The sequence below is a fragment of the Populus euphratica genome, unplaced genomic scaffold (genome assembly GCF_000495115.2).
Source record: "Populus euphratica unplaced genomic scaffold, PopEup_1.0 scaffold46.1, whole genome shotgun sequence".
NCBI lineage: Eukaryota > Viridiplantae > Streptophyta > Magnoliopsida > Malpighiales > Salicaceae > Populus > Populus euphratica.
In genome coordinates this window covers 461037-475595 of record NW_011499852.1, presented here as the reverse complement: position 1 = coordinate 475595, position 14559 = coordinate 461037, and the positions used below count along the sequence as shown (strand labels likewise).

At 33.8% G+C, this 14559-nt stretch overlaps 2 protein-coding genes across 5 annotated transcripts; both read right to left on the bottom strand.

Moving 5' to 3' along the window:
• Window positions 1-204: 204 nt before the first annotated feature.
• LOC105121729 (serine/threonine protein phosphatase 2A 57 kDa regulatory subunit B' beta isoform-like) lies at window positions 205-4561 on the bottom strand. 4 transcript variants are annotated; one of them, XM_011020491.1, is made up of 3 exons: window positions 4270-4561; window positions 2888-4140; window positions 205-901 (listed from the first exon to the last, which is right to left on the bottom strand). In XM_011020491.1, exons 2-3 carry the CDS (start codon window positions 4034-4036, stop codon window positions 578-580), a joined length of 1473 nt encoding a protein of 490 aa, XP_011018793.1. In that variant the 5' UTR covers window positions 4037-4140; window positions 4270-4561; the 3' UTR covers window positions 205-577. The 4 variants fall into 4 exon arrangements, with proteins under 4 accessions (XP_011018793.1, XP_011018794.1, XP_011018796.1 ...); XM_011020492.1 differs by having other exon boundaries at window positions 2888-4070; XM_011020494.1 differs by having other exon boundaries at window positions 2888-4070; window positions 4287-4561.
• A 579-nt stretch (window positions 4562-5140) lies between these two features.
• LOC105121728 (uncharacterized) lies at window positions 5141-7318 on the bottom strand. Its single transcript, XM_011020489.1, has one exon. The coding sequence runs from the start codon at window positions 7212-7214 to the stop codon at window positions 5391-5393; it is 1824 nt and encodes a 607-aa protein (XP_011018791.1). The 5' UTR covers window positions 7215-7318; the 3' UTR covers window positions 5141-5390.
• Window positions 7319-14559: the final 7241 nt, after the last annotated feature.

The following is a 14559-nucleotide window of genomic DNA, read 5'->3' as shown; positions in this document are numbered from 1 at the left end:
GTATCATCACAATTCACAAAGCTTGGCGTTCCGCTGTGCAAGACCATCTCACTCGAATACCTACTTCTAAACAGGTCACCTGAAGAAGAGATTCCCTACCCACCTTTTATGACAAGCAGATTCTTTCACAAAAAGGGCAAAAAAAAATCAAAAGAGATGATCACAAATCATTCTTCATGCTCGCAGATTCCCTACCCACCTTTTATGACAAGCAGATTCTTTCACAAAAAGGGCAAAAAAAAATCAAAAGAGATGATCACAAATCATTCTTCATGCTCGCAGATTCCCTACCCACCTTTTATGACAAGCAGATTCTTTCACAAAAAGGGCAAAAAAAAATCAAAAGAGATGATCACAAATCATTCTTCATGCTCGCTGCATATGCTAACAAATTCCATACATTTTAAATTACAACTACGGCTGATTTTTCTGACATTTTTAATGATTAGATCGAGATGAAAAAAATAAGATTGAAAAAAAAATTAGAAAAAGAATAATAATAACCTCGAGCACTTCCCTCGCCTGCCATCCATCCATTTTTCGCATGGACCATGACCGTCTGACCCAGAGAAATCAGTTAAACAGTGATCATATCCTCCCCCCCTCTCTGTGCTGCCACATCAGCCAGTCTCTTCCATGTCAATTCTCGCAGCTCTTCCACATCTCTGGCCCTAGACTCTTTCTCTGCATACTGCCTCTGACACACTTCAAATAACTCCGCATCCATGTCTAAGAACATTTTCCGAATATTAACAGATAGTCCATGAACTGCCTGGTTCCAGTGACTCTGGATATTCTTTTCCAACGCCTCAAATATAATTGGTAACACGACAGCTCGATTCTGGGCAATTAAATCCACTATGTGCTCATTATTCCACAAAAAAAGAGCTCGTTCAGCAACCTGCCACAGAAATTACCTGAGCAAAGACTTCTAAAATAAAATAAGCTATTGCTATTCCAATAAAGTGACTAAAAACAATGTCAGGTACGTGTGTGGAGAGTATCTGACAGGCTTCTCAACAATTACAGAAGGCCATCTGGAAAAAGAAAGTAGGCAAGCCAAATAGATGGGAACAAATCTTATGGCATCAAGGTCAATTGCAGTACAGCTTAAAGAATCCTTGACAAAAATGAAAGTTGAGGTTTAGTCTCATGCATCCACCACAAAAAACTTTGATTTTACACATTTTTTTTTTTTTTTAAAATGAAACTGGGTAAATGGTTCTCAACCACAAACCAAATTTCCAGCAGCAATATACCAATACGCATTGCTTCATCGGCAGGTGCAATCACCCCCCTTGCAAATTATCTGGAACCTTTAGAGAGTCCAAGTGAATGATTTCACCACTAAAATACAACCAAACATTGGTTTAAATATCAAATCCCATGTGTAATTTGGAAATTAAAAACAATAAATTTTGGCAAACTAACTTTTTTTTTTTTTTGCTTTTATTGACAAACTATTTTTATTTTTTGGCTAAAAGAAAATTCTGAAAATGAACACAAGAACAATGAAAAAGTGAATTCAGACAGAAAGAAACAGGATATCAAAGGAAATTAAGAAGCAACCCTGTGCACTCCCATCAGGGAAACACCATATGCTACAAATCAAGAACTACCATGGATTGACTTCATGAAGAATTGATCCCAGAGAATAATATATCTTGAACGCACAGGATCTTAAAATACAAACATGGTGAAGCAATAACTCGTAACTCAGCAAATTCTCAAGAAACACTACAACTGACCTAAAACTTCTACAAAAGAGAAGCTTTCAAAAAAAAAAACAAAATTGAAACGAAAAGTTGAGAGTGGGAAGATAGCAGCTCCAAAATAAAACTTTTTTGGTTTCACCTTCATTAATCATGGCTAGCAGATCGAAGGTGGAAATCTTGTAAGCAAGAAGAGACAAAAATGGACAACAGTCATAAGCATCAAGCAGCATTCACTGCAGGAGAATAAATGACAAAAATGATTTTTGCAACTCAGATTTCAGAAACACTCTAAGAGCCAGTGCTGAGATGGAAGAATTAAGAACTTAAAAACAGCAGTTGATGACGTTACAACAGAACTAGCTTTTGATCCAATTCAGTTCAGAAGAAACAGAACAACAACACGCAACCACATGGGTACAGCTAGTAATCACATTAACCCACATATTTCCTTTTTTAAAATTAAAAACATAAAATTGTCAAGTCTACTTTCTCCATGATTGCAAGGGAAACAAGAACGGGATACACCTAGTATGATCATGAAAGGCAACTGGAGTTTAGAACAGTTGCAAATAATTCATGGACAGTAAGAAGAACATACATGGGCAAAGAATACCACAGCCATTAGATAAAGTGAAGAAGAAAGTTTCCCATGGAAAATAAAAGGTAAAAGCTTCTGATTTGTCCTTTCAAATAGAATGTAAGTAATATTACTAACATTAAACACCTCACAAGCTACATAAAAATAATAAGACAATGGTGGGTCCATGATCAAGTTTCTATATGGGGAAGAGCAGTAGCCAACAAAGTGGATTGCCAGTAAATCTAGGTATAATACTGATTCACCAAAGACCAGCAAATGTTATGACTGGCAAGGGTGCAAATTAGATGTATAATGCAAAAGTGAAAATGTAGCAAGGAGAGGAATTTTGCACGCAGAAAGAAACAAAAAATATAAATAAAAAAGAATAAGAATAAAAGTTCATCATACACACAGAACAAGCAACAAATACATCATCAAAACCATTTATCTCAAACAACCAATGAACTGCTCTCTTGGCAAAAAATGCACATTAATCATTTTGGAAACACATCCAAAGGCACGTTTGTACTAACTTATCAAAATTTATAACAAATAAAGTTTACGAGCTTAGCAAGTTGTAACAACCACAAACCTGAAAATGGGAGCTGGTAAGGCAGCGAGCAATCTGTCTGAAAAGAGGGACCATAGAGCGCTGAAACTCTGCAGACTGCGTTGCCTCCAGCACTTCTTCAAGTTCTCCAAGGAAGAGAACTTCCTTTTGACAATTAGTCACTGGCCAATACTTCAACAAACCCCTAATAACCGTATCAGCCAGCTTGTAATCCTTTTCAACAAATTGAATGATGCAATATGACAGCTGGTGGTGGTACACAGATATCTGCTTTGGTTTATGCAATGGTATAAGCGCCCTTACAAGGAACAACTTATGTTCCTCTTTCATTGGCAGCGCAAACCCATTTATAATACTCCCTAGAATCTCCAACAGTTCCCCAATCCCACTGTGCCTCTCCGTCTCGTAGATAAACCGATAGAAAATATTATTTATAGCCTTCCTAATAAAAGGACGATGCACCATAAACTTGCCATAAATCCTATGAAGAATAGTCTTCAAATACTCCCTCTCTCGCGGATCCTCAGAATCAAACAAATCAAGCAACTTCAACACGAACGAATGATCAACATACCTCTTGGCAACCTTGGTGTCTGTATCGGACATCACAACATATCTTAAAAGAAGCTCATAAACAAGCTGCAAATGAGGCCAAGATGGTTCCAAATAAGGCTCCTCCTCTTCAGGATCAGTGGGTTCTTGCCCTGTATTTTCATGCGGAGGCAAGCACCGGAATATATTCACTGAAACCATTTTTATCATTTCCTCTTGACAATTCTCAGTAATCTTTCCCGAACCCGATTGAATAAAATCCACAAGCTCCAATAAAGTTTGCCTCTTGATTTCCTTCTCTCGCATCGATTTTAAGGTATCCGTAAAGTCAAAATGGAAGCAGCACAGCTGGAGTTTCCGTAAGAACAGGTTCGGACGTTCAGAAACCGGCACATCCCGGAAGAAAGGGAGAGGCTCCACCGTGTTCATTGGCGGCGGAGTAATGACTGTAGGCCCATAGCGTGGGCTTGGAGGGCCAGGAGCAGCCCGGGACGAATGGTTAACCACCACATTGTTTGCGGGACCAGACCCGGAGTTCGGTGGTGGCCCGAACCCGAAATCATTATCGTCTGATTTAGAGGGCTTCCGATGCCCTCCTTTCATGATTTTCCTCAACATTAGTCAATTCAAATAACAGCAACAAACCTTAACCCTAAAAAAAATTGCGATTGATTAATTAGGGTGGAACAACCAGGCGGTGGTGATTCAAAATTTTGATGGATCAGTGAACAGGGAATAATAACCCATACGAGTGAATCAAATGTTTGATCCAGTCATTAAAAATCATTTAAGGAACAAACAAAAAAAGAGGATTAATTGTATCTGAGCTAGGGATTTGAAATGAATTGTACCGGATTGAGAAACGAACCGTCGAGAGATTTGACCGGAGGCGAAACCTAAAGAGGAGTCATTTGAACTGATGGATGAAATGCTGGTCAGTTCATCGGACGGAGGCGATTGATTCGATAGAGAGACAGCGAGACAGAGAGATATGTCAAGAAGAGAGAGGAAGAGTGTGTGAAGACAGTAGAGGATAATTAAGAAAACGAAATAAAATTAAAGGAGTGACAAAAGAATCATAGTATCAGTATGAACGGATTTTATTACATATTATTTGGCAACTAATTAATAAAAAGGAAACCTCTTTATCTCTGTTATTTATTTTCAATTATCTTGTTGGTTGTATTGTTTATATATATATATATATATATATATATAAGGGGACAAGAGCAGGGTGGTCGGTTGTTATCTACGTGGCTTATAAGCCAAGGGTTGACTGAGTCATGTATGGAGCACATTACTGTTTTATTTTAAAAAACATGATTACACTAAAGGTTTTCAATTTTAAATAGGAAATAAAATTTTGATATTCGTAACTTAATTTAATTAAGATTTCTTTAGGTGTGATTAATAAATGTTGAACCATTGAAAATGGCATCAGGCATAGCATATAATAATGTAAATGATATTTAAAACGTAGTTGTTTATTAAAATATTTTTTATTTAAAAATTTATATTTTTTATAAAAATTTAATATCATATTAAAATAATATTAAAATATTTATTTTTATTTTTTGAAAAACACGTGCTTATCACCAACGCATTTGATAACTAGTAATGACGCATCAGTGGTTGATTTATTTAGTCTTTATTTTTCTTTTTCATGATATTGTTAAATTGAAATTAGATATTAAAAAAAAAAAACTAAATTAAGACTGAAACCAACAAGGGCCATTATTGTTTCTTGTTTGGGCACAAGGATATCACTGCGGCAAAAAGCTTGGCAACACCAGCGGTATCAATTAAGAGGTGGTTCTATTTAAAAAACTGAGCCTACACCAGCGGCCACAATGGTTATGATACATGATATTTGGTTGGATTTGGACTCTTGTTAGCATTTCAAGTTTAAAAAATGAAGAACAACGGAGGATTGCAGGGGAAGTGGCATGGTGTCATTTCTGCAACTAGCTAGCTACTGATGACCTCCTCTGGCTTCGCACTTTCTCTCCTCTGTTGTAATTGCAGATGAACCTGTAACATTCTCGGCACCCTCGGCTTCATCTCTGAATTTCTTATAGATATCGCCTTTGTAGAATTTTCTGGTCCTTAGGGTCAAAATTAACGAAGCAAAGCTTCCAAACAATGTCGCTGCAGTAATTATTATAGAAGACATTCTGTAACACTGCACACCGTTGCATGTCAAGTCCTCGCCTTCTTTCCTTTTAAGACCCAAGGCCTTCATTTGCTTTAATGCTTCTTTATCATACAAGTCACCAGCAATTACCACATTAAGAATGTACGAACCAACAGGGCTGGCAACAGCACCAAAATTGTACAACGTGGAATAGTACTTGAGGCCAAAAATCTCAGATATGATGGCATACATTAATGGCCACTGGGCTCCAAAGCAGAACCCGAGGATTACTGATGCGAAGTAGAGAGAATTTGAAGAAGGGAAGGCAATTAGAATATGGCCAACGCAAGTGAAGAGAAGCACAATCGAAAGCAATAGAGGACGAGGGATCTTGTACTTCTTCAGCAAGATCTCTGAGGCGAAACCAGACACTACTCGACCAAGATAGTTCCATATGCTGACAAGTGACACAAAGGTAGTGATACTGCGACTCGGATAGCCTAGTGAATGGCCAATCTGACCCAAGTTGTCAACTGCAGTTAATGTGCCTCCAATGCCACAAGTTGCTGCAATAAAGAGTACCAACATGTCAAGGCTGAAAAGTGCTTGCAATATGGTGTAGTCTTCACCCCTTTCTGGTGGCTTGAAAATGTTTTCAAAGCAAGAAGTTTGCTTCTCTGCAGACGTTGCAACAGGACCAGAAGCATTGGACGGTAATGATTCCGGTGGTTGTGTTGATAGTGGCAATTCTACTTCTGGTGGATTTTCGGTCACAATTTTCACTTGAGAAGGGTCACTGAAAACTACCTTTTTGCTCTTCCAGATTTCATATTCCTCTTTTATAGCAACAGCTACAGGGAGAAAAAGTAGGATAAGAACAACAATAGCACCTCCGATATACTCAATCCTGGTAAACCTGAACTTGTTCTGTATGATGATCAAAATCATGAGAAAACCGGCAAGGCCAAGCGAAATATAGAGGAGTTGGTAGAAAACTTTGATCTCATTTGCTTGGCGAACAATCTTCATTATCCGAATTGTGCGAAGAAAAATGAAAGAAACAGCAGCTGGAAGCCAGGCAATAAGCAAGATAAAAGCCTTCGAGTCATCTCCATAGAAAGCATGGTAAACTTGTGTCATAATTGCACCACTTAGACCAACAAACCCCTTCAGCAAGCCTAAAACACTTCCTCTGCTTTCTGGGAAGTTCTTGACGCAGGTGACTAAAGCTCCAGTAGTGGCAAATGTCTGTGAATTTGCCCCAATACAAATATAAAGACACATCTGCCAAACTTTTGGCTTGGCAATTTTGCCAGTAATTGCAAGCCAAATCATGAAATAACCGAAGAAATTCATGACCACTCCTGCAGATAGAATCACCCATGGAGGTGAAACTTCATTGATGACCCCTGGCAGGAGTCCAACATTTCCACCCACGTCCTTGAAGAAACTTAGCAAATTGAGCGTGGATTGGTCATAGCCTAACGACGTCTTGATATCAGTAGAGTATAGACTAAACATGTAGGTGGCACCAGACATGGCCATGATCAAGAATGAGGCGAAGACCATGAACCACCGCCCCAAAAGAACTTGCAAGCCGAATCTCTTCATCTCTCTCCAACCACCACCACCATCACTACTTCTAAAATCAGCCCCCACCATTTGAAGAAAAAAAATTGTCAGCTTGCTATATCTCTACCAATGTTACAATGTTATTGCTAAGGTTTTGAGGGAAGTAGTAGAGCTTATATACAGTGAAGCGAAAGTTTTGGTGGTCAAAAGTTAGGTCTGAAGCCTGAACAAAGGAGTTTCATATTTACTTGGAAGTCGACCAGCACACTCGGTTTCTGGGATTGCGGCTCAAACTAAAATTGATCAAAATTTAAATTTTTTTATATATTTCTAAATTGTTTTGATATCTTCACGTGAGAATGCAATTTTTTTAAAAATTATTTTTTTAATATATTTTTAAATTAAAAAACCTTAAAAAATAACTTTTATAGCACAATCACACTGACAAATTGATAGGAGTTGGGTTTTTCGTATTTTTGTAGCCTTCTGCGTATGGATAAAAACAGCAGAGTTACCAGCTGTGCAGGATTCAAATGTAGGTTTTTCAAAAAGTTGAATTGAAACGCTCTAGCTGCAGGGAAAATCTGTCGTTTCCAGAGAAAAGTGTATGACATGAGGTATCCCAAGTTTTGTGATTAGTTTTGAGCTCATTAGCTGCGTCATGCTGCCGACCTTAGCATGAAACTGTACATATCTATCTTTGAAAACTAAGCTGCTTCTGCCATACATTTCTTTCGGGAGCTTGCCTAAAACAGAGTATTGAAACAAGTGGAAATTAGTCATCAATTCGCCTAAGAACATATAAACGTGGAAGTGATGATGGGTTCGAATTAAGCAGTCAATGGTCATCTACCTCGTGTACAAGTTTGAAAGGATAGCTGTGCCATCAGCAAAGCATCTCCACGATGATTTCATGGGAATTAGAAAATAATTAATAATATTTTATTATAAAATAATTAATAAGATATTATAAAACATCTCCACGATAATACCAGGGGTTTAAAATCCTAGGAAATTAAAGAAGAACTTGATATCTTAAACCCGCAGCAAAATTAGCTATTTATCTACACAAAAGTTGTCTTCAGGATAAGCATGAGAGTTTTCAACTCTCAAGTCCCTGCACAAACTCTTAATCCACTAGCATGGCACGTACACCAACCTCTTATTTTTAGAGAATCAATTTCTAATTGAAAGAAACACTCATATTCCAAGCATCCTCTCGTCCAATTTCAACAGCCGTCAGTTCAGTACAATGTTTTATCCAAGTATGTTGTAGAGGAAATTTTATGTATATGTATTTAGAGTTAATTTTTTAATTATTAAGTTCATGATTTCTCTGTTTAATTAATTTTTTAAATTAGTTTGGTGTGTGTGTGTGTATTATTGTACCTTTCTCATTCTCTCAATAAAAAAATCAGAAGATTATTTTTTTTTCTATTGAAAATATAATATCTTCCTCTTATTATTCTTTTATTGTTATCTTTCTTCTTTTTTTTTGGAAAGTCTCTGAATCCTCTGAACAAAAACCAATACATGAAACCATTCTCTCTTTGATTATAATAATAAAAAATGATTACAATAAAAAAATTAAAAAAATTGAAACTTTCTAAAATAGTAATTCGGAGATGTGTCTAGTTTTGATTTAAAACTTCAATTGGAGTAGTTTGCAGAGCTGAAATTTTATTTATTCATTCACGACACGAGGTTCTATAATTTGAATGGTGAAGATCGAATTCGGAGAAGCCTAATTGATGTTTTTAGTTGTGAATAGTAATTGTAATTTTGTGTCATAAAGAGGGAGACAAAATTATTTATTTTATAATTGATTTGGGTATCTCAAATTAGAGAGAGAGATTAGAAATAGATAGAGATTTATCTAAAGATCGCAAGCACTTCATCTATGTTGCCAAGCTCACCGAGCAAGCTGAATGCTACAATGAAATGGTGGGTGTGATGAAGAAAGTAGTGAAACTTGATGTTGAATTAAAAATGAAGGAGATATACCTACTCTTTATGGGTTATTGGTACAAGGAAAGAATTGTGGACAATCTTGTCATCAATTAAGCAAAAGGAGGAGTCAAAAAGGAATGTAGCCAATATGAAAAAGATCGAAAGTATAAAAAGAAGGTAAAAACTAAGTTAACTAATATGTGTAATGATATTATAATTGTGATTGATGAGCATCTCATTTCATAATCTACAGGTTGGAAATCCTTTTATGTTTTATTATAACATGAATGATGATTATTACAAATATTATAATTGTCTTTGGTTGTTATCTTAAATTGGTCATTATAACAATTTAACGATAATAATGCTTTTTGGCATAGAGAATTATTCAAAAAAATCTATATAGATCTCTCATCTAATTCATAAAAAGTATAGTTAGAAGGTGTGCAAGTTGAAGATATTATTGTATGAATTGAAACAATCTTAAAGTGCATGGTTTAAAAGATTAACAAAATATATTATAGCCATTAATGATATGTTGAAATTAGATTAAGTTTAAACATGTTTTATATAAAAATCACATTAATAAATATATGAAATTAAATGAAGAAATTCATCAATAAGTTCAAAAAACAAAATAAGTGAAGATTTGACTATTAAAGATTCATTTTAGAGCCTGCTATTAAATATTTATATCTTGCTCAATAATTAAATTAAAATAAACTCACACAATTCACATTAAATGCACAAATAAAATTGATATATATGTAATCGATTCAAGTTTCAACAGGTTTGAAACTGACAAAACTGATTTTAAAATTAAACCGGTCAACCACTTGGGCATACCAAATAAATCGGTCGACCATTGTTTATCCATGATGAACATCTAAAATTTTTACAGGAATCGATTAATCAAATGATATGGTTGTTTGAACTGATTGACCACTTTAGTCATTAAAAGTCTTCTAACAGCTATAAACAACTAGTTTTTTTTGGAAACATGTATATAGCTCTTTTTTATAAATTATTCCAAAAATAAACCAACTAGAAATCATCAATCTTAACATATTTAAAGTTATATTAAATTAAATCTTTATATTTTAACACAAGAGTATAAGATCTTATATTGGTTACATTCACACACCGTTATCGCACTATACATTACAATGACCTTTTAAAAAATAGTTTTAAAGAAAAAAATAAATTTACCTTTTAAAAAATAGTTTTAAAGAAAAAATTAAATTTCTAGTATATTGTTTTGATATGAGAAAAATCTTGTTTAAAAAACCATCACCTAATATTATGGTCATTAAAAACCTTAACTGATTAACATAAATTATATGGTAGGGGACTGATTATGAAAAATAGAAGATATTATCATCCCTTAAACATCTTACTTAAGGTAGGCTGCATTGTTAGTATTGTTTTTTACTAGGGGTTCGTTGTATTATATTACCAATAGCCTATTTGTAATATTTCTAACTCTAATACTAGTAAATATTCAGTTACGAATACTTCCAACTCTGGTATTGGTAAATATTACATTAGTAAATATTCAGTTACGAATACTTCCAATTTTGACATTGGTAAATATTACATAAAAAAATAATATTTTTAAATCAAACCAACAAAATTAAAATTGAAAGCATATAATATATATTTTTTGTTATTTTTTTATTAAAAAACAAGTATATATTATATATTAAATTTATATTTCTCAATAAAAACCCACAAATCAAATATATTATGAAATCATGGTCGTGAAGGTGGGGAAGCACGAGAGATCCACAGATAAATTTAAAAAGGTCAAGATATCAAAATAAAAGGATAAATAGTGTATTTTACTAAAAACACCCATGGCCTAAAATAAATTGGAGCCGGTTGGGTCGGGGGTTAAGCCAAGCCCAACCTATTTTTTATTTTTTTGATGAGGGGATGGGTTTAACCCAACTGTACGGGCTGGACTAGATCCACCCAGCCTCAACCAGTCACCCAGCTAAGCAAAGTAGCTTGCATGCGTGAATGCGTGTTGCACAGTGCGAAGGCAACTAATTACTTTCGCACAGTGTAATGCAGATATATAAGAAAGCGGGTAAGAAATGAAAAACTTACCTTGGTTTGGAGGCGAAAGGGATGAAGACAATGGCAATGGTGCGATGACTGTCCAATGTTCCCTGCTTCTATTTTTCGTTCACTTCTCATTTGTTCTCTCTTTTGGTCTTCTTCTTTTCTTTTTTTTGCTTTGTCTGTTTCTCTCTGCTCTTCCTTCTTTGTCTTTTTCTTTTTGTTATGCTTTTTGTTTTCTCGTACTCGATTTTTTGTGCCCCTCCCCTGAGTTTTCTTTGTTAGTTCCTCTGGTTTTCTCTCTTTCCGGTATCGTTCGTTCTTTGGTTCTCTCTCTGTTTGCTCATCTTCTGTCTCCCCTATTTTTCCCTTTCTTTTCTCCTTCGTGTCCTCGTGTTTCTTTATTTCCCCTCTGGTACTCTTCTATTCGTTCGTTTGTTCTCTCCTCCCCCCTTCGTCCTCCTATTGTGTTCGTATTTATAGTCAAGAGAACATCATTGCACCTTTCAAAGTGGTGATCATGCAGTTGCTGGGATAGCATGCTTTATTAGACTATTAATGGCACATCGTGGGGGAAAGACGTTACCACGTTCTCTATCGTTTCTGCTGAGTCGGGATGAAGGAGATGAACAGTTTTCTTTGAAACGATGCCGTTTTGGGATGGATATAGCCATTTTCACTTTGGTCAGTGAAGTAATGAAATATTGTAATTAAGACCCTGGATAAATTTCAATTAGAACCCTTAATTTTATCATCATGCATAAAATGGTCCTGATCTTTAATTTCTTGCAATTTTAACCCAAATCAACCCCATACTTTGGTATTGCTTCAATTAAGCTCTTGATTTTATTAATTAAACTAATTTCAAGTTTAATTAAGTCCCTAAACTTATTATTTTTTCAATTAAATTCTTGATTTAATTAATTAAACTATTGAAAGTTTAATTATGTCTCCAAACTTTTAAATAGAAAACTACTCGTTCAGATTTACTAATTAAACTTTAATGTTAATAATTATTAAACTATTTAAGAGTTAATGTACAAAAACCAACACTAATTTAAACGAGTCTTACCAAGGACTATAATATAACCAAGAGGAAAGAAGCAAATTGCAGATAGTGCAGGAACTTTATAATGATCTTTTCCAAATTGCATCTATTAATAATAATGGGCGACAAGCATTCTTGCATCCAGTAATTTGCAGATAAAAAGAGATAAAGGGTCGTAATAACCTATTACCTTCTAATGATTTCTCAATAATATAAATTTTATATTGAAATTGAAATTTAATAATTTAAATTTGAAATTAAAATAATTATTTCATATATAATATTAAAGTCTTAATAATAAAGTGAATATGAGTTTGAATTACATCATTTTTATTTATTTAATAAAAAATAAGCATTAGATAATATGAGTTTATATAAATTTTAAATCTTAAAAACTTTTCCTTAAAAATATGTTATAGATAAATCATATATTAGGCTTCACCTCACAATTTAATTTTTTTTTTAATTGAGATAGTTTTTTGATATATAAATTCAGATTTGTATTAAGTGGTCTAGATTTGGTTTAAACAGTCCATCTAAAAAAAATATTATTTTTTTATGATATATTTAATTTTTTGATATTCTAAAATATTATTTTTCAAATAAAATTAAAGATTAAAATGTTTTCTTAAGAACCATACGATAATATCATACATTCAACTAAATTACATGTTTTTTATGTTAATAATATTAGTAATTATTTTCAATAATTAATGATATATGAAGCTGATGTATATAATTTTTTTTTTTAAAAAAAAGGAATAGTCTCTTGAATATTCATTAGTCTTTATCAAAAAAAAATGAAAATTAGTATTCCTATTAAAAAAAGGGGGGGTAACTTTGGCATTTGATGAGTAATTTTTCAAATTTAAAAACCGTGTGCTTAAATTTGTCGTCCGGTCTTAATTAGAGATAGGATAAATTACATTAGCGGGGCGTTGATTATGCGAGTGTGCGCGCGCGCGCAGCCCCGTGTGTGTGTGTGTGGTGCAGCCGTGTGTGTGTGTGCAGCCGGCTCAATTGTATACTTTACTCTATTAATACTTTACTCATATATATATATATATTAATTAATTAAGCCACATTTAATTAAGTCCTTATCGTTGCCCGACTGGATACTATTGTCGCGGTACCAGATGGTCCAGATTCCAGTTTTGATGCATTGTGCATCTCCCGCCTCCTCCAAGACCTTTAGTATTTAAATCTCCAAGACCTTGTTGATGCCTTTATTTATTCTTATTCGAGACAATTCTCAATATTCTACACCTTTAGTATTTAAATCAAAGAATATTTAATTTGTTTTTTAAGGTTTGATAAAAACGGATATTTATTTAAATGAAGCCAATACATTAATTAACCTGAATACATTAATTAAATCCTGAATTAACTATTTAATATCGTGATTGTCTAAAAATTAAATTGATTAAAGGGGTGCTCAATAAAACTATATATGAATATAATTTTATTTAATCTATATAAATCCTTTGTTTTAGCCTTTAATGCAATAAGACTTTACATATATAGAACAAACAATAAATTTACGAACTACAAAGAATACATTAGGCATGCATATAAAGAAATATAAAACATCAAACTAGCATGTGAATACAAAGATATTAAAAAAATTTAAAAAAATATATGAATAAATTAACTAAATCACTCTTTTTTAATTTGTTGAAGTAAATATAAAATAATTACAATAGAAGGAGGTGATTATTGCAAGAGTTGCAAGACAAATGTTGCCCATCAATTGATGTATACAATAGACGTGAATTGTCTCATAGGATACAGGATTCAACAATGTACTACTAAGTGTTAATGCACTTCAATAAAAAACTTAAACGAAATTCAGAAGACGGGAGTAGAGGAAAATAATTTAGAAATATTTTTTATATATTTTTTTCAATAAACTAATAAAAAGGCCATTGAAAGAGAAGAGGAGTTCTTATTTTTCACAAGTAAAATAAAAGCTATATATATGCATGTATGAATGTATGTCTTGGAAGAGAAAAGATATATATATAGCTGACCCGAGATGTCTTTGACTGTAAAAAAAAAACACAAAGCAAGTATATCTTGATGCAAGAAAAATGACCCAAGATGTCTTTGATGACATTTTTGGTTTAACATGAATTTCATGTCAGTGAAGAGAAGTCTACACCGAAACCATTATTTAGTCATTATTTAAAGAACCATCCCTGCCGTAATTTAATAAATTGAAGGTTTATTTCAGTTTCTCCTTGCAAGAGACAACAATTGCCGGCTTATAATTTGACTTCAAGCTTGTCCTTGTTTTGCCCCATTCACTATAAGACTGCCGGCTAATAACACCAAGGATAGAGATCCAAGAGGAAGGTTGCAGCAATATCAGCT